This window comes from Dunckerocampus dactyliophorus, chromosome 15 (assembly GCF_027744805.1).
Source record: "Dunckerocampus dactyliophorus isolate RoL2022-P2 chromosome 15, RoL_Ddac_1.1, whole genome shotgun sequence".
Lineage (NCBI taxonomy): Eukaryota > Metazoa > Chordata > Actinopteri > Syngnathiformes > Syngnathidae > Dunckerocampus > Dunckerocampus dactyliophorus.
In genome coordinates this window covers 8,198,627-8,224,229 of record NC_072833.1, presented here as the reverse complement: position 1 = coordinate 8,224,229, position 25,603 = coordinate 8,198,627, and the positions used below count along the sequence as shown (strand labels likewise).

Below are 25,603 nucleotides of genomic sequence, written 5' to 3'. Positions count from 1 at the left end.
AAACGCAAGACCATCATCGACTGACTAACTGATCGGCGACAGTATGACAGACTATAGTCCGCATTTATCCTTCCGTTGCCCCGTGACTTGCCTTTCGTTTTAGGGTCTGCCTTTGAACATAAAAATGCTGTAACGCCAGTGGCCGGGTGTTGAAAGTTGACTACCACACTTAACTTTGACCTCCTCGTTTATGTTTCTTTGGGTCTTGCTCCGTATGCCGAGAAGCATTTGTCGAGATGTCAACGGCTGAATGTGTTGTGAAAGTTTCACAGCCAAGAAGGTTCGAGAGGGCTCCAGTTTGGCAGGGAAGCTAGCCAGAGAGATGATGAGGTCACGGTGAATAGCAACCGGGGATGTTGGCTCAGAACTGGAACAGGCCAAGCTCTGAACAAACACAACCTTGTGTCACTACTTTTATAGAGAGCGAGAGGGTAAACACATTTCATAATCAAATTGGCCAAAACCAGTGTGGACAATGACGGATTTCATGTTTGCTGAGTTGCGCGTCATTGTTCTTGGACTGTGTTTTATCTCGCTATGTTGTCCTAACCCTTCCTGTCCCCTGCCCCTCTCTCGATGTTCTGCAGCATGTTTGCTATTCCCCTTTAAGACTGACTCCTGCGTCACTTCCCCTCCTGGTCGGCTGTCATGTAAACACAAGCACACCCCTCCTCGCATTGTATTCACACACACACATGCTCGCATAGTCACATGGGAGGTGCTAATTATGACCACATAAACCCAGCGGAAATACGACTTTCACAGCTGGCTGTTCGAGCTCACATTAAGACACACGCACAAAAAAAATCCCCGCTGTCCCATTTATTTCAATTATTCAGCAAACACACACTTGAGGAAAAAAGTAACGGGCTCATTTCTCAGATGTGCCTGCAATGTCGCGGCTTCAAACCGCAACGTGGCTCATTTATATCAGAACAAAACTGATCTATTTGTTGAAACAAGGCAAGCATAAACACCTGACCGAGGCCACGCGCATGACGTGCACGACGCAGTACCGGCTTTTGTAAAGCGAATGCAAAAACAGATGAACAGGAAAAAGCGTTTATCTGCGGTTCGAGCATTCTGTGCATCATATGACACACTCGCTCTCTTTTGGTCACTCCTCCTTGCGGTATCTCTCATCGTTGAAACACTGTACTGTCATTGGCCCACTCACTGATCATGCAGTCGTCGGCCAGGCTGTACGGCAATCATGACAGGCCTCTGTCGGCATGCATTCCTGCATTGCCCTGTGAATCACATTCCTCTTTAGGTCCCGCCTCCTTGCGGTGTCTCTGATTGTTCAAACGCTATACGATCGACGGCCCACTCACTGTTCATGCAGTCATTGGCCAGGCTAGAGGGCAACCATAACAAGACTCAGTGTGCATTTTATTCTTCTCTTAGCAGGAAAGCCACTCACTAGTCGTGCAGTCATTGGCCGATCTGCATGGCAGTCGCTACAGGAAGAACGGAAAATATTTGTATTGTCTTATCATCGCATTTTATCTTTAAGTTATTCTTTTTGCACTGTCTCACAGTGTAGAAACTGAGTCAGTGTTTGTGCAGTCATTGGCCGCTCTACACGTCAGTCATTAATGGAAATGCCACTAGTCGGTTCTGTCACACTGTTACTATTTATACAGATACTGTTTCACCAACATGTCAGTCATTAAAGAATAATTATGTTTATAAATATATTATTATTATGTTGTTCAGTCCAGCTTTCTCTTCTATTGGATCCCAGCAGGACGTGCAGGTGTGCCTAATGTTGTGGCTGGAAACCGCTGTTTAAATTAGCTTGAAAAGGGTGACAGATTTGTTCGTAATGAAGGCAAACACAGCAGGATTAATGCTGGTTAATGCCACGGGATTATGGCACATTTCACTATCATGAAAGAAGGCGAGGACAGCAAAGCCTGTGTTCGACACCGCTCTGACTTGTTTGGGCACATTTGTTACTTTGTTTACCCGGGGATCGTGAAATACAAATGCTGCATTCATTTAAGGAAATGTGACGGCTGTAAATTTCGAACTACAATGTACAGGAAAAAGATGACCAAATAACACAAAACCCAGCTGGATGAGTTCCTCGTTGTGGTTTGTCGACAAAGTGAGACAACAAACAGGCTGGCTGTGTGTGGAGCCTGGCCTGAGTGGGTTCCAGAACAACCTAATGCTAATCACGGCAGATATTAAAGGTCTTTGGCCCTCACCATTAGAGTTGTTCTTTTAGGAATGCTATGCACACATAGCTAAATTGTCAGTGAGTACAGCACAGACCTCCGCCACGGCCAAAATGTATCATTTGTCATTTAAAATGTGTTATTTACTATAGCAGACTACTTCCTGAATCATAGTGACTCAAACAATGAACAGAACTTCCGGCATCGATCCCTTTATCCGGAGTCTACCAAGATTTAATGGGGGTTTGCTTGGTTTATGCAACACCCTTGTGGCGAATGCTGCTAATTGTGTAGCAAAATGACCATTGCTGTGAAAAAAGGGTCATTAAACAACAAAGACAGCGGCACAATGTCATAAGAAAAGACACACAGCGACGGTGACGTGACATTCCAGACCATTTAGTAGTTTATTTGTGATGAAACAACTTCCTGATTTCCAATCGTTAGGATTTTTTTACATTGTCAATTTTTTTTTTTTTTTATCGCATTCAAGGTCCTCTGGACCAAAAATATCAGCTTTCCAAATACTGTTGTAAACATTTTCCGCAAGTCAATTTTTAAAAACTACTTCAGTATGAAATATACATATCAAGCATTCATTATATTTTGTGGCTTTTTAACCTTTTAAAGACCCGTATGTGACCCGTATGTGTGTTGTTTAAATATATATAAATCGCCATTTTCATAATTTAGGGAAGAGAGATGCCAATTCTAAAATGAATATCCTCTAGCAAATGTCATCTATATTCATTTAACACAAATAAAATGACTTGAAAATTAAAAAAAAAAGATGACACTAAAGCTGGGATGTCTAATGTGTGATTTTTTTTTTATTGGCCCTCTGTATACTTAAAAAAAATCAAATTAATTCATAATTAATGATATAGCTATCACGCCCATTTGTTTTGTCACCTATAACACGATCTTTAATGCACAAACTGTATCCTCCTTCAGTTGTTCTGTATGCGGCCCTCGCTGGGAAAAGTTTGGACACGCCTGGCATCAAGGTTAAATGACTGTGATGTGGACGCCCTGCTGTGAATCAGCACTTTCTATTTGTATCGATATATATAAGGGTAGTACCAGTATCGGCTTGATGCGAGCGTGATATTTTTCAGTTCTCTTCTGTGTGTTTCTTTTGTGTTGTTGATATTGTCATTTGCAAACTCTGACAATACATTCGTGGATACGGCAGGGTTTTGGAGCAACAAGCATAATATAAGCATGAATATATAGAACCGTTCGCAGTTTTGCTCAAACAAATCGTATGTCATAAAACAAGGGAATAATTGTATTATTTAGTTGATATTGTGACACACAAATAAGTTGATGCAATTTTGTCATGTGTTTTAGTCTGATTGTTATCATGATCAGCAAATGAAAAGCAAAACCACAAAATCATTGAAGGGAATGTCAAATGTAAAGTATTGGTATCAGCAGTTCTTGCCCTGTATTTACTTGGTATTGGATCAATCGCCTGCCCCTACTGTACTATTCATCCAAACCTTTATGAACATCACAACTCCTCCATAAGTTACAGAAGTGATTTTTCTTTATTCACACGTGAATCCTCTTTTAATTATCAAAAGTCCCAGTCGGAGGTCAACAACTTGTTCTTGGCAGCTCAACCAGACCCTGGGGGATGTTTTTTTTTATTTTATCTGAACGGACCAGGATATTTCCCGCCATGCCTGGAGCGATGTTCTCGCTGATGAAAACACGGGTTTGCAGCTCCACAGAGCCCCTATGCCCACTTGTTTACTTCCATTTCAATGTGCGCAACAGCACCTGGAATGCGGACACTGGTGGTGGAGCACAAATGGCACGTCATCTACCCTGCTTGGCTTCTTCCACTTGATACTCATAAGAAAAAACGAAGCGATGTGAATGTAAAGGCGACTAAAAGCGCGCATGGCACCTGCGACAGAAGCGCACATCAGCGAATGGACATAACTTGACTCACTCAAAGGCGCTCCTCATCTTCAGCGGGACCGTGATGTTCCTCCAACACACTCATAGCTTTTAAAAAGTGCAGGTGCAGTTATTCTTTCCAGAAGTCCGTATTCTCCTCTTCTTCTTCCTCCCCGCCGGGGCTGCTTGTCGTCGGATGACTGTGCGCATTTCCTCGGCCGCTTTTTCCTGTTCTCCATCCAGCCAAGAAGTGTGCACAGTGTGTTGCTGCAGTGATATCACGTCCATGTGACACGAGCAGGACTCTGGCAATAGCAACTTAAAGGGACTTTCCCCCCGCCCCCCCAAAAAAACTCCAACCTGGGCCGGTGGACAGTGCTTTTACCGGAAGGATGACGACTACGATTAGCGTGTCGTCGAAGACACGTGATGATGTCACCAGTAGCCAGTGTGAAGACGTAACACTGTAGTGGTAATGGTGACAATGAGTGGCTTGCTATAATGATCAAAACCTCAGTTGTTTCACCTTAAGAGGTGCTACAGACATTTTGTGACATTCAGGATTTTTTTCTATGCCATTTTGCCTATGTTGAATGAAAATAGGTGACATTTGCCAGAATATTTTATCTGTTTTACTTTGGCTGTGTTGAAAATAGGTAAATTAGGTGAAAAGGTATTTTTATTTCTATGACATTTTGGCTGCATTGAATGAAAATATGGTATTCTAAAATATATATTTATATAATTAATATTTTTATATTAATTAACAATATATATTTGTGTAAATTCTTCTTATTCTGCTTATTCTTATCATATAACATAATACTAATATTATTGTAATGATACAATTATATTTTTTAATAATAATAATATAAAATAATACTTAATTGTTGCAACGATACAAATATATTATTTATTTTTTGTTATAATAATAATAATAATAATAATAGCATTGTTATTATTATTATTATATTTAATTTATAATAATAAATAATATTAATACTTTTTATTCTGCATTCCAAGAGGACCTCTTGGATTGTGTCACACTTGTGATCCAAGGTGCCCTCAGCAGAATTGTTACTGCTCAAACATTTTTTGTTTGAATAGTACTCAGATAAACAGACTCTTCCTGGTCATCGTCAGGTCTGGAAGACTGTTGGTCCTTGTTATGAGGGAGTAGGTGTATAACAATAATAATAACAATAATATTTATTATTATATGATATTATTACGGATGTCCGATATTGGCTTTTTTCCGATAACCAATATGCTGATAATGTCCAACTCTCGGTTTTCAATAGGGATATGTGTACGATCACATATCTCCCGTCGTGGAATTAACACATATGTTTGTCATCAGTATCAGCAGTTAGCTCGTGGCCGGAAACAACATTGGACAACATCTGAGAAATACTTGCGATTAGACTTAGGCTGTGACATTTGTTTTAAAAGTCAACAGAGTAGCCATTTACATTTTTTTGATCATCAAAAAGTCCAGGGAAGAAAATGAACTGTTATAATTTTCATGCAGTGGCAGAGCCAGAAGTTTTTCGTTGGGGTGGCCAAGGTGAGAGCCTTGACTTTATATCCTACACATCTTATATCTTGTCCTGAAGCTCCGAGCCATGAGTTTGAAAAGCTTAAAGTTGGACTTAACTTTTAAAGCACTCGTATGAGTCGAGGAGGTCCAACACTCAGTATAAGTCCAATACAAAATTGAAGAGGAAAAGTAATCTATTTAACAAACATGTACACAAATGAAAATATAGCCGATAGCATACGAAAAAGGAGCATTTTCACGGACATACCCACGGACTCTCCTCATCGAGCGCATGCACACAGTGTCAGATTTTACCGTCGCTTTTACATCCGGGAATTGTTAGAAGGAACGAGCTAGCTTCCTACTTACTAGCCACCCACGTTTGTTTACACCCTTGAGGGGTGGTGTGATGAGGTCATCTTTTGCGCACCGGCAAATACGGGAGCCAATATACAGCATTATGTTGATTATCGGCTTCATTATAGGGAAACATCCCGATACTGATATTGACAGATATTACATGTTTATACCAATATCAGGCCAATAATATTGGTGGGCCGATATTATCTGACATCGCTGGCTATTATATATTGATATGATATTGCATCCGTTGCACTGCTGGTACTGTCATTGCATTTTGGTCCATATTAAAGATTGCATATACAGTATTTTCATATTGCACAACTGCCATTTGTATAGTGTATAACGTTCACTTGTTAGATTTGAGATTTTTCCATTTTTTTCAATTTTTTAAATTTATATTTTATATTTAACTCATCCATTAGCACATTGCGTCTTTATCTTGCATTACTTTTTCATACAGTACAGTATAGCCCATATGCCAGATTTTAGTTAGACTCTTCTTGTCTTTTATATTGTTATATTATTACATTTTATCTAATTGTCCTTTTTCTTTTATTCATGAAAAAGGTGAGAGGGAAACACCATTTCGATTCTCCTGTATGCGATGCACATACAGTGAGAAATCTTGAATCTTTAATCGAAAAACTCAGACCCATACATTCCAGGCAACATAAATGTCCCATTAAAAATGACATTTCTGACATCACATATGCCCACCAGATGGTGCTACTTTTTCCATTTCCAAGCATGCTGCAACGTTTCTTAACTTTCTACCTTTCTGCACGAGTGCTTTGCTAATATTAAATGACAGGCTTGTGTCTCTACTGATGTTTGGAATGGTGTACATGTATAAAAAAATATATATATTACTAATATTGTTGTGTGTTTTCACTTTCACTTTAGCTTTGGTTTCATTACAATTTTGAATTCATTTAAAAAAACAGCAGTTATGCAAACATAGACACGTCTTAAAGGTTTAAAATTAATAACATGATCTGTATACTTCAGACAGAAGTAGTTTTAAAAGATGTAAATTGAAAACCTATTTACAGTAGTTTTTGGAAAGCTGACGTTTTTGTCCTGAGGATCTTGTGAGTGTGAGTTTTATATAATAATAATAATAATAATGTATAATATATATATAATATATAATAATAGTAATAATAAGCAAATACTCCTTGAAATGTATTTTATGGTATTATTATATATGGCATTATTATGGTATTATTTATTAATATGATCCCAGTTTTTGGGAAGCTGACATTTTTGTCACTTTTGGTGGCTATACTGTTGAAATGATGAAGAATATGAATTAAAAAATAGCTATTGTAATGAAGCTTGTGATGACCACCCGTGATAATAATTGTATGACTACTATACCACTAACAATGTTAACAACAAAGATAATATATTAACACAATGTGTATGTATTACAATATTGTCAATGTATGTGTCCTTCTTAGAAGTGGTGTGACTTTGGAGACAAGGGAGATGAGTCGTGCCTTGGAGTACCTTATGATGAGGTAGCCGGATTTACCCGGAATAAAGGTATTACTCACCAGATGCATCATCATCATTGTAAATGTCCACCGACTCAACGTTTCGTGAAAGACTGAGGTCACCCTGAAAGTTGCTTTTATAAAGTATAAACTACTAGTGATCGGAAAGCATACAGAAGCAATTTACTGTCAGGATGTTAATATACTGTATGATCTCATACAAGAAAGATATATCATTTATACATTGCAGACTTTAACCAACAAAAGGTTCCCGACTGTTTACATTGAGACATAGATAAACAGATTTAAGTAATTTTCAAATCTGCGATTAGTATTTTTTATGGAATGTATGTTGATGTTTATCTAATACTGCCCATTATCTCAACAAGCCACATTTTTATATATTCAGTGATAATAATGTTTTGTAAATACAATAAATACATTTTCAGTTTTAAGAAATAAGAAATACCATTGTTTTTAGCCAGGAATGGAGGTGGAGATGTTGACGTTGATGACGCGCACTTGTCGCCGCCATATTGGTCAGGGCAAGGCTGTTCTGTCCGTGAATGTAGGGCATTCGGTTTTGTATCAAAGCCCTACCACGTCGCAGCAATTTCAGACTAATTTGAATGTATCATTATCTTCAGTTAAACAATATATATGTTGATAAATATGTATATTTATATATATTTGCTGTCTATATAAAGGGAATTCTTAATGTATGTGTAATAAGGTAATTTAATTGGGGACAATACCGTAGAAAATAGCTTTATTATGTTTGTACTTGACTTGTTTGTTATAGTTTAAAGGAATCATATTAAAACATTAAAACATGGTAAGAAATGTGGCGTGATATTGCATAATATTCAACTCTAAACATGGCCACTGTGTCTTTAAGGGCTAACGCTTCCCTTCCTTATACCCCTCCCTGCTTGTTTTTTTTCCTGCAACAAGATGGCTGTCGTTCCAGAGAGCAGGGTTCTTACTTTCAGCGTTTTTAAATGGAGCTCTTACTCCTCTACGTATTTACCCGAGTGAGTAATTTTCACATTCGTGAGCCCGGTATATGCATGCAGTTTTGTCGTATCGTGCGGCTTGTTATCGCCATTGTGCGCCTTAGCTTCTTTCCACTCGCTAACTGGCCTAGCTTGCCGTGCAAAAGGGCCAGTTAGCATTAGCTAACCATAAGGGGCACCTTATTTATTTTAAACCGACACTTTGTCGAAGGGGATTTGTCGGTTCATTGTGTGAATGCCAGGAGAAATAAAAAAATACTGTTACTGCTACTGTGTTAAATATGCATGTTTTTTTCCTCATTATTGCCTTACTGACGATCTGACAGCGCGGAGTAGTGTCGATGTTTGTCATTTACTGGGTAACCAATTAATTGAATTCTTACCTTTCTCCGTCCAAACATCCAAATATTGGGTTTTCCCCACCACATTTAACCTATGTTGAGAGACAAGCAATAGCGGGCATCGCTGGAAGATCATACCACTTCCAGTTGTAATTTATCATATTTTTGCCATGAAACCTGTAAATAGCAAGCAAATGTTGTAAATTAGCTTATTTAATCAATCAAACTTATAAATCGGAGAAAGTGAAGTTAAATTGGATGGAGGCGTATATTTTTTTTGTTGAAGAATTGTGGTAAAATTACACAAATAGCAGCAAAGCTTCGCTAGCTATATCAACTACCCATAATGCATTGCACGGAAGCAAGATGGCCGCCCCTTGTGTGTAAACAATCTGGAAACTACATCTTTGGAAAATAATTTAAACAGTAATTACTGGCAAATTGTGCATATTTATTTAAATTATATTTATTTTACAATCCAACACAATGATTGTGTAATTCTGATTATACAATCATTATAACTGGCTGAATTGTCCCCTTGTTATAACACAGTGCAACCTCGGTTAGGGTCATCCGACTCAAACCAAAATGTACCTCCCATAGGAGTCTGTTTCAGGCACTCAAAAATATGAACATAAAATGCTTTTTAAATATACTTATTATAATATAAAATGATATTGTAATCTAGTAATTATAATGTAGTAATTATAATTTAACATGGAAAAACTAATTGAAATACATGTAAATACATAATAATGAGGAATGAAAGAGATAAATTAACATTTAACATTACTTTTAACTTGATTGGAGACTGTTGACAAAGACGGCGATGATGAGCAGCAAGGGAGGAGGAGAAGAGAGAGCCACACGGATGACACCTTCATACTTGGCTACGAGTTATATCTTAATTTCAGTAGTTGTGTTTCTTACCTTTTGTGCTGGAATTTGCGACTTTTGTTCGCTCCATTTCCTGTCATTTTGCTATTATAACTATTCCTATTAAGAAAACAGCATCTATTCTGTAAAAAAAAGTTTATTTGATAAGTTAAACAATTCTTATTGTCTCAATTGTGTGCTAAATGCTTTCATTGTAAAATAGATTTTGTAGCTGGCCACTTAAGTGTGATCATTTGACCCTCTTAACTATACTGATTGTAACTTTTCTCAATCTAGATGCTGTGTGCTTAAAATGAATGCTTCTGTAATGTCTGAAGAGGGGAGACTTTTACTTGACTTTATCCTCGTCTCATTTCTTTTAGGAATATTTTGGTGGACAAACCGAATGATCAGTCCTCCCGGTGGTCTTCGGAGAGCAACTACCCTCCACAGGTAAACTGGATGCTGCAAAATCGTCCACGTGTTTGCAAAGAATGTTGGTAGTGTTTATTTGGATTAAACAAAACTGCCATTAGTTTGAACTGATTTAAATGTCAGGATGATCTGTCTTGTTGCACAGTTTTTAGTCTTGAAACTGGAAAGGCCGGCAATTGTTCAAAGCATCACCTTTGGGAAATATGAGAAGACACACGTCTGCAACCTGAAGAAATTCAAAGTGTTTGGCGGGATGAGTGAAGAAAACATGACAGAGCTTTTGTCCAGGTGAGATCGAGCTACTTCAAATCGAAAAAGAATAATACCTAGAGAATAATAAGAACAATATGCTTTTGTTTGACTATTAAGCAATTTTATTAGCAAGTGGGTGAACTCGACACAGCCGACAATAGTGAAAAAGTGGCCTCTTTTTTTCTTCCCCTCTGCCAGTGGCCTTAAGAATGACTACAACAAGGAAACGTTCACCTTAAAGCACAAGATTGATGAGCAGATGTTTCCCTGCAGATTTGTCAAAATAGGTAAGAAGTGTTGTTTGTGCAGTTGTTTTTTGCAACATTGTCTTCTATATACATTTATGTCTCCCAGTGCCTCTGATGTCATGGGGTCCGAGTTTCAACTTCAGCATCTGGTATATTGAGCTGCATGGCATCGAAGATCCAGATGTAGTGCAGCCTTGCCTTAACTGGTACAGCAAGGTAAACACACGCTTGAGGCATGGGCTTGCAGTTTGTGTGAACAATTTGAAACATGTCACGTTTGGTGCATTAAAAGCAACAACTGTTTTTTAATAAAAACCTCCAGTATATTGTGCAACAATCCAGACTAGGGATGGGCACGTAATTATGCAACTATGAATTAAGCTTTGTATTCAAATATCTGTTTAAAAGTGTGGGTGAACGGCAGGTCCTTGCTATATATGGTTATGTTCCGAAACCAACCAGCAAATAGTGAAAAATGTGAGACAGCCATAAAAAGCCTATTTTTGACAGTCTAAAAAGGCCTGGATTATACGTTTGCGTCAAGGCGCCACTCTGTATGCTATGCCGGTTTGTTCCTCCCCCTCCAAACCCTCCTGCGTAGCTTGATGTTGTAATTATTAGATTAGTTTCAGGTCCAATAACCCTCCAGCCCTCTTCTCTCTCTTTTTTTTTTATCGCCATTGTTTACTTGTGACGAAGGAACCGCCCAAGCAAAATACATTGACTCAATAATATGACTCACATTTTAACACATTTTCAATTGTAAAATGTATACTGTAGGTACTCACCTCCTAATGGATGATAATGAAAGATGATCAATAGAACTGATGGAACTGGTGTCACAGTCTAGCCTTTCGCCTTGTCATCAGCGTGCATATGACAATAAAACTCTTGAATCTTGAATCTTGAATCAGGCTAGTGCTCCAACCGTGCTTTCGTCTGTTTTGGGACCACCTTTAGTGTAACCCTTCGAGTGCTGGTATGCGGCTGGGCCCTCCCGGCTAGCCATCCCGTTGTAGTTAGCTGACTGACCAAATTAATGTACAGCTGCTCAACTATTTTTGTGCCCTTGCAGTACAGGGAACAGGAAGCCATCCGCCTTTGCCTCAAACACTTCCGTCAACATAACTACACAGAGGCCTTCGAGTCGCTGCAGAAGAAGACTCGGATAGCACTTGAACACCCTATGCTTACCCACCTACACGACCGACTAGTTCTGCAAGGAGACTTCGACGCCTGTGAGGACCTTATCGACAAAGCCGTAAGAGGTAGAGTACTGTGGTGGGTTTTAGGAGCGCTATTGTCACTAATATGGGATTCTAATGTTGGATTATTTAATCCTTTTCTCTTCATTTTAGACGGTTTGTTTAACCAGTATATCAGCCAGCAGGAGTACAAGCCCAGGTGGAGTCAGATCATTCCCAAATGCAACAAAGGTACAAGCGCTCAAGAAATCACGAGGGACGACATAAACAGTGAGACCATCTATTGAAAGCGGGATTTACCCCGCCCATCAGTCCAAACATTTCAGTATATTGTCAAAGCTTTGTAGCTCAAACAATGCTGCCTTCCTTTTTTGTGTGTCGCTTCCCCACCACCCTCCGCCCATCCCACACGATCCTCCCGCTCCCGATTTTCCCCTCACATCCCACGCTCACACGCTGTCTTTGTACCCGCCTTCCTCTGCTCTCTGCAGGTGACGGTGACGACAACAGGCCAGGGATGAGGGGAGGACATCAAATGGTTATTGACGTTCAGACTGGTGAGAGCTGCACACAAAGTGTTATGACATGGCACTTCAAACCAGCAAAGCTCTCGGACTATTTCCCCCTCCGTTGGCTCTTGTGAAGCTTCACTTGTGTTTAATCAGACGGTTCTGTATTGAGTGAGAGGTGATGTGTACTTCCTGCTCGTAATCAGAAAGGAAGTGTGTGTGTGTGTCTGTGTTTGATGTGAGAGAGAGTTTGTGACACATTATTGTCTGTTGAGCCAAGAGGAGGCGGTGCTTTATCTCAGAAAGCACACACTGACCTCAGTGGTTGATTTTAAAGATCCAGCTATTCTGTAAAATTGACTTTTTAACAGTAAGCTACAGACACCCGAAACAATGTTTTCGCAGCATCAAGGCAAAATATTGGGCAATACACCATTGTGGGACTCCTCATTTTTTTTTTCCATCAAAGTGGCTAAAACAGCAAAGTCAAAGGTCAAATCAGCGTGCATTCCTTCTCAGCAAACTACTGTTTGCAAGTACAGTCGTAACCTCCACTCTGATAGACACCTTGGGTTTGTGTCAACCAAATATTTAGGAACATTGCAAAACACGTTGAAGAAAGCAGACATGGCACCTGTAAAGCTAAATAATAAATGAATTAATTATTAGTGTAGTACAAATTAAATTAGTAGATTGCAATATATGATTGCAATATATTATCATATTTTTTCATGCCTTCAACTGCTGACGAAGCCGCTGAATTCAGGTGTTTAATTTTTATATTATTTTTATTTTATTTGCTAAGCATTCTGACTGTCCCGCACATACGGGCGAGTGTCGGCCAGCGTTTTGGCTGCGTTAGCTGCCGTTTGACTGATGATCACACCGTGAGCCTCGAAAAGTCACCATACTCCATTACGTGTTTGTTTCTCAAATGCCGTATTAAAGCTTTTTGAGTGTTAGATAGGTTTGGTGGCACGTGTTGGCAGGTTAGTTCCTGACGACAGACGTGATTGTTTTTGTTTTGGCATGCAGTGGGAGGAGGAAGCTACCCAAGACACTACACTGCATGCGGTAATCGTTACAGGCTGCAATAGTACGAGCCACAGGTGATCGGCTTTTGTGATTCACATTGAAAGGCATTTTTCGAATGAAGAATGAACTTAGAGATCTTTAGAATGAACTGAATTTACACAATCTGTCATGTAGTTAGGTCATCCTGTAACAGTGTTTCTCCAAGTCATCGTATTATCTTATGTTATTGTTCCAGTCTGCTGGGAAGAAACGGGGGGTGATTGAGTCATACCCGCAAGCAAGTTCAGCTGTCACATTTGCCGTTTACCAAGCATTTGTCAAATTGTGTCCTGCAGAGACTGTATACCTCTTCGGGGGCTGGGATGGCACACAGGACCTTGCTGACTTCTGGGCTTACAGTGTTCAGGAAAATCAGTGGGTCTGCATCTCCAGGGACACCGAGAAAGAGGTAAAAAGGTCAAACACAGCATATACCATAACCTTAAATCCTTAGCAAGCCACGTCTGTGTGTTGTCCAGAGCGGTCCGAGCGCTCGCTCCTGCCATAAGATGTGCATTGACTCCCAGCGGCGTCAGATCTACACTTTAGGCCGCTACCTCGACTCCAGCGTCAGGAACAGCAAATCACTGAAAAGCGACTTCTACCGCTACGACATCGACGTCAACACCTGGACGCTCCTCAGCGAGGACACGTCAGCGGACGGAGGGCCAAAACTGGTGTTCGACCACCAGGTAGCTTGATGGACAGCACTGTTGTGCAACTCTTGTTTTGCTTTTGAAATATACTAGTGCACTGACACTAAAATAACAAAAAAATGATTAAGTCCTGTTTGATAACACCAGCTATGACCATAAAATTGACAAAACGGCACTTTCAATAAACAACTGGAGATGATTTTGTAAAGTTCAGCATCCCCTGGGGGGTGTTTCATTACATAAGGACTTGGCTTGGGACCAGCGCTATTCTGCATATGTGGTGATTCAAATATAAGAAATACAAATACTCCTACATGTGATGACAGTTTCAACCTTTATGGACTGTGGTCTGCAGCTGCTATTGATATTTTCATTCTTCTATACAATATCATTCTTCTATACAATTGCACAATTCTGAACAAAACATACTTTTTGTTTTTAGTTGTATGACTAGAATGACACAGGTATAGTTAACGTGTGTCTTCCGTTACAAATGAGTGAAATTGATCATTTTACCCTTTATTTTGTCATACGATAAGATGTGCATGGACTCAGAAAAGCACATGATCTACACGTTTGGCGGGCGGATACTGACATGTAACGGCAGCGTGGAGGACAGCCGCACATCTGAGCCCCAATTCAGCGGCCTCTATGCCTACCACTGCCAAGCCGGCACATGGAGCCTCCTGCGGGAAGACTCATGCAACGCCGGCCCAGAGGACATCCAGTCCCGTATTGGACACTGCATGCTCTTCCACACTGTAAATCTGGATTACACATTGTTCTGTAAAAGCAGTCCTGTATATTAATCACATTTTCCCCCCTCCTCTCACAGAGAAACCGCTGCCTTTATGTGTTTGGCGGTCAGAGATCAAAGACCTATCTCAATGATTTCTTCAGCTATGATGTCGATGGAGACCATGTGGAGATCATATCTGATGGCACAAAGAAGGACTCGGGCATGGGTAAGATACCTCCGAGCTCCTCTGGAGTCCGGGGTAGTTTCTTTTGGCAATTTTATGGACTTTAATGGTCGTCGAGTCGCGTCGCGTTTAAACACTTAATTGAGCACGTTGAGCCTCGCTACACTATGCCTGTTGTTGATAAAACTATACCCCAGATGCATCAAGAAGTAAATGGGTGAATTTTTCTCATACCTGCTGTTGCTCACTGTTGTTTTCTGTTTGAGTAATACCACTTGATCAAGCTTTTTTTTGACATTCCACACTACTAAACAAGTAATAAAAGTATGTATGCTCTGCACTGATATTGGATCAGTATCGGGTGATGGTCAACGCTGCAATTCAAGATTCAAGAGTTTTATTGTCATATGCACAGTAAAACAGGTAGTTATACTATGCAATGAAATTCTTATTCTGTTCATTCTCCCAAAAAAGAAAGAAAACACAAGAAAATGAATAAGAACAATATTGTTAATGAGAAAGTTGTATCGGGACACCCCTATTTGCCTTACAAATGAATAATCGTGATGACACAATGACAAAATCGCGGTGAACATTATTGATCATAAATCCAGTTTTACTTTTACTTACCGATTGTCACCATTTAAGGACTTGTAGGCAGTTTGAAATCTGCGCTTTCGATCCAGGTTGAAGGGGAGCGTCTGCGTCAACATGCCACGCCACTTATTAAGCTGCGGCTGCATTTTCCACGTCCGCGAGGTAAAAGACTTACAACGAAAATGACGACCGCAATCTGGACACTTTAAAAATGATGGATTGCTAATGTCAGTGTGTGCAAATGAAGGAAAAAAACAACAACAAAAAAACGGCAAGGGAACAAAAAGGAAGCAACAAGCACAAACAGTTCTTTCTTTGTAGCTTATAAATGGCTCTCGCATGTGAATGTGAGGCAGCACCAGCATCTTGGCTGATGTCTGCCACAATGCAGCTAATGGATGCTTGCCGAATTACCCTATAAATTAATCGAACACTGTCAGTGCCAGTCTTCCTTCCTGTACTTAGTCTTTCTGTATGTTTAACACATGTATGTGCCTGGGTCAAAGGCTTGGACACGCTGTTCTATTCAATCCATCACTGTATCATAATAGAATTGAATACTGTAGTCTTTATTGTCATTGCATAAACAATGGAATTGAATGGTATCCGTATTAGTGTCAAGGGTCAAAATAAAAAGTTATAAATAGTCCTGGTTATGAGATTTTCGCAAATTTGTGTCCAACCATGACTGTCTTTTCTTATCCGAGCATTAAGAAACACAATAAGACCTCCTCTGTCACAAAGTAAAATGACTTACACACTGAAGGTGAAGATACTTCCTGGTTTTGTTGCGTTTTTTTCCCCTCACAGTGTGACTAGAATATGAGCTTGTTAGCTAAAGCCAAATCAATGGAGCTCTCTGTCTGTGTCCCTGTAGCAGTTTTAGCCAGCACGCACATTAATCGGGTCGGGAGTGGGGCTGGAAAAAGCTGATTATGAATAAATGGAAGTAGCTGGATTTATTTTTATGTCTTGCTAATTTTGAAAATATTTATTGACCTGCATCTAAGGAGCTGACCATAGGGATTTATCACAAATGGGGGGTGGGGGGTGGGGGGGGGACGTTAAAGTCAGGATGAATTTGCATGCTGAACACTCAGTCTGTCTGCCCTTGTTGCCGTGGTGACATGCTGTTATTTTCTTTTCGTAGAGCGCCTACGTCCTGCTGAATGGTGTGCTGCTTTTATGTTTTCGCTTACTGTGAAAGTTGTACAATTAATGCAGCTCATTTTTCGTTTTTTTTTTTTTTTTTTTTTTTTGTCTCTGCTTTATCCCGTCTATGTGTACCGTACTTTTGAATAATGATTGTCACCTTGTTGCCCCACAGTGCCAATGACAGGCTTTACCCAGAGAGCCACCATCGACCCCGAGCTCAACGAGATCCATGTCCTGTCGGGCCTCAGTAAAGACAAAGATAAACGTGAGGAGAACGTTCGTAACTCCTTCTGGATTTACGACATCGCCCGTAACAACTGGTAGGACAATCAATGCAGTCCAAAACACGCTGGCTCTCAAAGTTAAGATCTCTTTGCCCTACCCGAAAGCGTTAAAAACAGTCCTCCTGACAGCACTTCCTTAACTCTCCACTGGGGAGCTGCTGTGTGTGTGCTTATACGTGCGTGTGTGCACATGTACTGTGTCTGCGCTCATCATGTTTGAATCAGTGGTCGGGAAAGAACAGGCCGTCCTCGGTGTTCCAGCACATTGATTTTAGCTGCTCTTGTTGTTCTCTGTGGGCACATTCAAACTGGGCAGTGAGACATTTACGTGGTCATTACTTTGTTTGGGGTGTGTGTTGTCATTTGTTAACTCCACCAATTTAGGTTGTCATCCTTTCATACCTACTAGAATTAGGCCATAAGGACGAAATTCAGGCTGATGGTGATTTCAATTTGGATTGTGTGTCATCCTGGTTATACAGTGGAACCCACGTAAGTCGCCCCCCCTCGTATGTCGACAACAGGTTGACCCTGCTTTTGTTAACACCTCATCTATGTTGACCAACTCATTAGGTCCTAATCCACTCTGTTCTTCTTACTAAAAAGTCCCAGCTTTCTTTAAAAAATGGGTCCATTATTTCGACCAGTTACATCAGGGGTGTCCAAACTTTTTTTTATCGAGGGCTGCATACTGAAAAATCATAAAAGGGTGGATGGGCCAGGTTGATATTTGACATTTTGTACACCAACCTGTTAGGGGTGGGAATCTGTGGCCACCTCATGATTTGATGCGACTACGATTCGGAGGCCTGCGATGTGATGATAAAACGATTATTGATGCATCCTTTTTTGTGATTTTTTTTTTTTCCAGTTTTTTCATGCATAATTTTTTTCTATATAGAATTTCTTTTTACTCAGTTTTTACTCAACTGATGTAGATATGCTAAGAAGTGATATATACAGTATAGTTCATGGAAAAACAGCCTGCGTCTCAGCTTTGTGGTATAGGTGAAAAAGCCCTTTATTAGTATAAACTTTTTCTCTTTTGATGTACGAAACATATGAAAGCTTTGTCAATGTAGTCAAGACGTACAATAAAATTATCACAGCAGCAATGATAGATAAGAAAATATGAAAACATTAAAACAGAAGAATCAAAATAAAAATATACACAAATGGAGAAAAACCCTGAATTAAAACCCATTCTCTCTTTGTCTCTGACCTGGACGTCGACATAAGTGGGTTTCACTGTAGCAGGTTTTCCTTGACTGCTTTAGGAGAAAAACAAACAGTTGACAAATGTAAATGCGTTTCCTCTTCTGTTTTTGTCCCGGCATGTTTTATATATCCAAGGTCTTGTGTGTACAAGAACGACCAAGCGGTGAAAGAAAACCCCAGCAAGGTCTTGCAGGAGGAGGAGCCGTGTCCGCGCTTTGCACACCAGCTGGTCTACGATGAGATGCACAAGGTAATGCACGCAGACAGCATGCATTTCTTGCACCACAACACAAACGTGCCACACACTGACATTCTTTTTTTTTTTGTTTTGTTTTTAATTGCTTTTGTTTACATGAGGCACAAAGTTGCAGTCTGGCATGTTCACGCCTGCACCTGCTACTGTTCCAAGGCATATATATTTAAAGATGGCACCACTTTGTTGTTGCTACATTGGAACCCATCTAAATCTGTCCCCGTTATGCATGGGCTGGTATGAGATTCTGACAGTATGACAATCTTGGGCAAAAATATCACGGTTTCACAGGATTCTAATTACAGTTCTATAATGTGTTGTTTTTGAAATACCTTGATTGAAAAAAGAAAAAAAAAAAGCCAAGTCAAAACAGTCATTTAAAAACAAAAAACAACTCGTAATGTTAGGTTATTTCATAGTGGTGAATGTGCAAATCACAGTTTTCCACAAAATTAAGTTTCCGGGTCATGTGATTGTTCTTAGCAACTGTGATGTCGTTAAATGGTTCTTGCTTGTTGTTCAGTGGAGAGTAAACGGTTTATACCACATATCCTCGAGTCTTGGCCCGTTCTGAATCGCATCTCCGCATTTGGTGACCCTCCACGTGAGTAATACTGTACGTTGACCCACAACAGCGCAGCTGTACAGGCGCTGCTCAATGCTAAACAGGGAGCTAATGGCGGCGTTATCTATGCTATCTTTTGGCAACACAGCACAGCCTGTGGTTTCAACTCATCGAAGCAGGTCAGGTCATCGAAGCACTAAGACAGGATGTAACTTTTATTTCCACGGCGTGACCGCACTGGACCTCCACTTTTTCCTCATACTGTAGGAACGGTATGACGGTATGATATCTCATCTAAAAGTCCAAACACAGACTTTAGGACTAAAATAAAACAAATATTTAATGATTTTTTTTTGTACCTGGTAAATATGGCTCACTTTTTCAGCCTGTGACCTCCTTCTAAAATGACCAAGTCCCATAGATCTACCTTCTACTATAAACATAGAAAATATATTGATAAATATATAAATGTGTAATATATTTAGTATATTTCTAAATATGCGTATTTATGTACGTTGTACATGTATATCAGGATGCACATACTTTTTAAGCATGCAAGTTAGCAGTGGACATGATCTCTTACTATAAAACATTCAAGATTAAATAAAACATGAACATATATATATATATATATAAAATCTAACCAGTAAACATGAGCGAATCAGGAGGGCAGCTTAATGTCAGCTGACTGATGTCATATGACATCTACAAAGTGACACCTATGACCCACACGACATTCGCCATCGGCGTAATGGCCGCCCCTGTTCTAGACAATGTATTTGCACAAACACCATCATGTAACAACTAACATTGGTTAAGCTTGAAACTGAACCCCATCCACAGGTATCACTTCATAATAAGAATGATTTGTTATTTTGGGTGTGTGTTGGGTCGTACTCCCAGGTGCATTACTTGTTTGGCGGGAACCCAGGGAAGTCTTGCTCTCCGAAGATGCGCCTTGATGACTTCTGGTCACTCAAACTGTGTCGGCCCTCCAAGGAGTACCTCCTCCGCCACTGCAGATATCTCATCAGGAAGTACAGGTCTGTGACTGCACGCTGGCGGTTTGACACTCACTGTAACAAATGCTTCTTAATTATTACCCCATCCACATGCAACAGTTTGTTTTCTTGCCTGCAACTGTAATTAAAGATGAGGGCTCACTGTTGGTTTGGTGCCTGAGTGCACGCTCAGCTCCAAAATGTCGGAAACGGCAACCCAGTGTGATCACTTTGCTCCTGTTGCCACCTAGTGATGATTTCTCAGGAGTGCAGCACAGTGACGCTGTGTGTTTTGCTTGGCCAGGTTTGAAGAGAAAGCCCAATCCGAGCCACTAAGCGCGCTCAAATACTTGCAGGATGACCTGTCGCTCACCGTGGACCACACAGACCCTGAGGAGACCAAAGAGGTTCGCTTCTTGTAGTTTTTCTTTTGTACAATCTTCTAGTGCTGTTCTCAGTTTGTTCTGCTGAGAGATGGTAATATTGAATTTGCAATATAGTTCCAGCTCCTGCCCTCAGCTCTGTTCAAGTCCAGCAATGATTTCATCCCTCTTGGTGAGCCTCTAATACTCTTTCCTCACACTATTACTAATGCTGTAAATACTAATATTTATATTGCCCTTAGTCTTCCTGAAACTTAGAGTGCAAAATGTGTGAATAATTACAGGTATAAAGTAGATCATTTAAGATACTGTATATAGGACATAATGGTGGGGCCGCACGGTGGCCTAGTGGTTAGCATGTCGGCCACACAGTCAGGAGATCGGGATGTTCTCCCCATGCATGCGTGGGTTTTCTCCCGGTACTCCGGTTTCCTCCGACATTCCAAAAACATGTATGTTAGGTTAATTGGTGACTCTAAATTGTCCATAGGTATGAATGTGAGTGTGAATGGTTGTTTGTCTATGTGCCCTGCGATTGGCCGGCGACCAATCCAGGGTGGACCCCGCCTCTCACCCGAAGTCGGCTGGGATAGGCTCCAGCATACCCGTGACCCTTGTAAGGATAAGCGGCGTAGAAAATGGATGGATGAAAGGACATAATGGTGTTGTATGTCAGCATATTTGGAAAAGAATGTGAGTCCACACTGTGCCGGATTAGGAAATACAGTAGTTGATGTAATACACAAGGCACACCTACGTGGGGCTCTGTGAACGGACACACAGACGGAACCGAGAGACACACCAAACTAAGAAGAAAGAACGCATGCACATAAGTCCATTGACTGACGGCGAAGTGGAATTACTGTACTTCTGCGAGTCATTTTAAAATTTTAAACAAAGTATCAGGAGAATGTCGACTGGGGTGAGTCATGCCAGTCGAAATATTCAGATATTATGTTGGCTTGTCGTCAAAGCTCACTTCTGGTCACGTGACGGCGACGTGGCAATCACATCATCGTTTCAGAAAGAAGCGGGCTGCTTGTCTACACAGAAAGGATAAGCCGGTGTTTGGCTGAAACGATAAAATATTAATGAATAATTTTGTTGTATTTGTTAAATATGTCTCAGGGGTGCCACAATAGTGTATTGGAAGTGCGTTGCTCAAAAATTTAGATTTAAACATGCCTTGAGTAAACGCTAGTGGGAACATGCCATTTTGCGTGTCTGTAGCTGTTATGCTAATGAGCCGTGTTAGCCCATTTTACATATACACTGTAACTCTGTTACCTGGTCAACATAACAAATGCCGTATCTCACATACAGCAACGTGATATTAAAGAGCGGGGGAGGACACAAATGTTAGCAACACTAGCACAGCTACGTGAGCTACAGTGCTAACATTACACTCACTTGCAAACAGCAACAGTGGCCTTTTCCCTGAAGAAAAAAAAAATGGTAAAACTTGCAGCTCCCATGTCTGTAGCTGACTCACAGAAAGTTGACAGCGCCAAGCTTTATTTTACTTTAAGATGTGTGGCGAAGCGTGTTGAAGGGGATGATATGTTTTTCTCACTTTTAGCGCTCCTAAAAAGGCACAGATTACTGAACATCCTTTAAAAGACAACAAATGTATAAAAAAAAGTTGTGTACTGTGTAATTAGTGTAAAAGCCACCCATTGAGGACACCTGAAACACGGGACGATGTTTGCAAAGAAAGGCTCGCCCGGTGGCCATTTTGTTGCTTGTTTTAAGTCGCTGCTCACCTACCGCTCCTCCTCCTCCTCCACTTCCTCGTTCTCAGGTTTCTCCGACATAGACCAGACATATGCCCAACGTACGCAGCTCTTCGACACGCTCGTCAACTTCTTCCCCGACAGCATGACGCCACCGAAGGGCAACCTGGTGGACCTAATCACCCTCTAGCCCCTCCCTGAACTCTTCCTCCCGCCGTCACCTCGGCCACTGGACTTGACGTAAACACACGTGCACACAAATACACAGGAAGGATGAGAGCGAGGCAGGCCAGGTATTTCCTGTTTCTGATCTCTTCCATCTTCCATCACTATGATCTGCTGCTGCCAACACTGTGTGATTTGGACACAAGCGTGAAACTGTTTTTTTTTGTTTTGTTTTGTTTCTTCTCTCCCTGTAAAACACACAAGTACACACCACTACTGCGAACTGCCAAGCATTGCATTTGTTTGTTATTTTTGTATCTGCCCTACAGTTTATATCCTCACAATCCTCCCACCCTCTACTTGCTGACCACATGTGCCCATCCACATCCTGTCGATGCAAAAGCTTTAAAGTAACGCAGTGATTGTGATTGTGCAAAATACATTTAAGTAGAACGGCACTCAATAGAGCAAAGACCTCTGACAGGAGGTCACACACACAGAGTTTCTGCAGTCAGCGGTGTTCACTGTGGCTATAACGAGGCAGTAGGCTTTTTATCAACTCCTGCTGCTCGTGAGCAGGCTACTTTGTGGTTTATGGGACTCTTCCATTTGCTTTCTTGGACAGGGGGAACGCTTCTATTGGACCCCAAGACCAAATAACCAGCCGTGTTTACATCACAATTTGGGGTTTTTGCATAATCCTAGTAAAAACATACAGTAATGACAATAATACCCATTTGTCATACAGTCCAGTTCATGGGTGAACTAGGCTGTCTGTCTTATTAAGGGCCAAACAATCCTTAGTTTAGCCCATATTAAATACCATCATAGATAACAACCTCCTGCATATACAAACATTTCAATTCATGAATTCAGTCGGAAATGAAAGGGAATCCTCCGTGATAGAACAGATATCTAAGATGGTAGCCATCATTATTACATATTTTGTAACCCATGTGTGTCAAATATTAGCAAATCTATGCCTTGGGCCCACTTACTGGCATTGAACAAGCAAAGAGTTAAGACTCGAGCACTTATTTGGTCACAATAAAGCTTACATGAGTGTTGCCCTTCGATGAATTGTGTAATGTGAATAAAAGCGAGGAAGAATTACAAAGGCAAGCAGATTTTAGACAATATCTTGTTACCCAGCAAAAAACACTTAGAGAATTGTTTGGTGCTTTTTGATTGCACTTGGTGTTAAGTCTGCATTTGATGAAGCTGTTTTGGATTGATCGTGCCCTTCTTTTACTATTGACGACATGAAAGGTGATTCTTTTAAAATACTAAGGACTATCAGGGCCACGCTGAAACGGCAAATTACTGACTTTTCACACAAAATGACTTCTTGTAATGTTTACACTTAACAACTGTTTTTTTGTAATTGTACAAGTTTATTCTCATAATGTTATGACTTCATTCACATAAAAAGAGGACTGTCTTGTTAAAATGACAACTTTAGGCTTTATTGTAAAATTACTAATGTATTCTTCTAACATGTGTTTTATTGTTATAAGTGAATTATTATATTCAGACTTATTCTCATAAAATGACAACTTTTCACTTGTGATCTTGATTTTATTCTCATAGAAAATGTTCCCTCGTTTTCCTTGATAAAGAGCACCCCTTTTGCTCGTGATATTACGAGCAGTTCTATATTTTCTCACTGTGGTTTTCATAAAAGTAACGTTAAAATATCGCCTCGTCTCCTGAGCTGAGCGTATCGTGGCACCCCCAACTTTATTCTCATAAAATGACGTTCTCCCTGAACTTTAGGCTGTATTGTAAAATCACCAGTGTATTCTTCTGACATTATGACAGCAACGCAATTCTCAAAAGTATTTAGACCTTGTTCTCTGAGATTTTTTCCTGTGGAATTTTGTCATATTTCGACTTTTTGTAATAGTAACACATCATTCCTGTAAAATTCTGGCTTTCTCATAATGCTTTAGACTTCTCTTAATGTGCGGCCTTTTTTCGTCAGTACGAGTAAGTATGACTTTATTGTCATAAAATTCAGACTTTCATAAAGGCATTGAAAAAATAAAACAGAAATTCAAGCCAAGTGTTCTCATACTATCTTGATTTTATTCTCACAAAAAAAAGTTTCCTTCTTCCCTGTGCTAAATTGCAAATAACACCTTTTTTCTTGCAGCATTTTGACTTTAGTCATATTGTTTAAACTTAACATAATGTAATGGCATAACTATTCTGACAGGTACCACTTTATTCTGGTAAAATTCAGCCTCGTGTCACAAAAATGATTTTTCATAAAGACCTCTCATAATATTGCGACCTTTTTTCGTAACTATGACTAACGTTCTCGTAAAATTGTGACTTTTTTCGTCTTATAAAATGAAGGCATTGTTGAAAAATGACATTCCTGTACATGTATGACTTTTTCACAACTCAATTCTCATATTGTCACCTTATCCTCATAACATTACACCTACATACTTACAGTATACACACACACACACACACACAACTTTTTCCTCATAATTAGATTTTTCGTTTCTGTTCAGCGTGGCTCTAATGCTGCTTGGTATGAACAACTGGCTTCGGTGTAAAAATAGCAGTTTACTGCAGTGATGCAAGTGATGGGAGCTGGTGATGTGCGTCTTACATTAACACTGGTCATTTTTCTGCGTTTTTGTTGTTGAAACAGAGTGGGTGGTGTGTCTGGAAAAGCTATCAGAAATAATAATAAAAATTTTATTCAAAGCACCTTTTGTTGAAGGAAAAAAAAAGCCAAATATTACTGTTTTTGCAGATGGAATGCTATTTTAGGGTTTCATTTCGTCCTTAATGTCCCATCTCATTCTTTGATCTCGAGCCCTGGGTGGAACTCGGTAGCGCCGAGTCCGGTACTCTCACATCTGCGAGCACTTCTCTATGGAATGTGTAGAAAGCCTTGTAGTATTGCATTGTATGTAATGTAAATAATGAATAAAGATTGTATTTTGTTCAACTTTTCTTATATTCTTGACTTGATGTGTTTAGTGCTTAGCGTGTTGTTCTCCCCGTGCGTGCGTTTTCTCCAGGCGCTCCGGTTTCCTCCCACATTCCAAAAACGTGCATGTTAGGTTAATTGGAGACTCTAAATGGTCCGTAGGTATGAATGGGAGTGTGAATGGTTGTTTGTCTATATGTGCCCTGCGATTGGCTGGCAACCAGTCCAGGATGTACCCCGCCTCTCGCCGGAAGTTAACTGG

At 40.2% G+C, this 25,603-nt stretch overlaps 1 protein-coding gene and 1 long non-coding RNA gene across 3 annotated transcripts in view; one reads left to right on the top strand and one right to left on the bottom strand.

Annotated features, from left to right (window-relative positions):
• The window catches only part of LOC129195085 (uncharacterized), a 54,572-nt gene extending 50,093 nt beyond the window's left edge, over positions 1–4,479 (bottom strand). Inside the window, exon 1 of the long non-coding RNA XR_008573863.1 lies at positions 4,150–4,479. This is a non-coding gene — a long non-coding RNA (uncharacterized LOC129195085). The remainder of the gene's footprint in view (positions 1–4,149) is intronic.
• A 3,961-nt stretch (positions 4,480–8,440) lies between these two features.
• On the top strand, positions 8,441–25,431 carry mkln1 (muskelin 1, intracellular mediator containing kelch motifs). 2 transcript variants are annotated; one of them, XM_054800958.1, is made up of 18 exons: positions 8,441–8,533; positions 10,116–10,185; positions 10,313–10,455; positions 10,618–10,706; positions 10,774–10,883; positions 11,743–11,935; positions 12,026–12,103; positions 12,364–12,429; positions 13,752–13,864; positions 13,935–14,147; positions 14,651–14,872; positions 14,947–15,076; positions 16,959–17,106; positions 18,424–18,538; positions 20,010–20,149; positions 20,412–20,514; positions 20,608–20,662; positions 22,292–25,431. In XM_054800958.1, the coding sequence occupies exons 1-18, from the start codon at positions 8,454–8,456 to the stop codon at positions 22,411–22,413; spliced, it is 2,190 nt and encodes a 729-aa protein (XP_054656933.1). In that variant the 5' UTR covers positions 8,441–8,453; the 3' UTR covers positions 22,414–25,431. The 2 variants fall into 2 exon arrangements, with proteins under 2 accessions (XP_054656933.1, XP_054656932.1); XM_054800957.1 differs by having other exon boundaries at positions 12,026–12,142; positions 22,292–25,429.
• Positions 25,432–25,603: the final 172 nt, after the last annotated feature.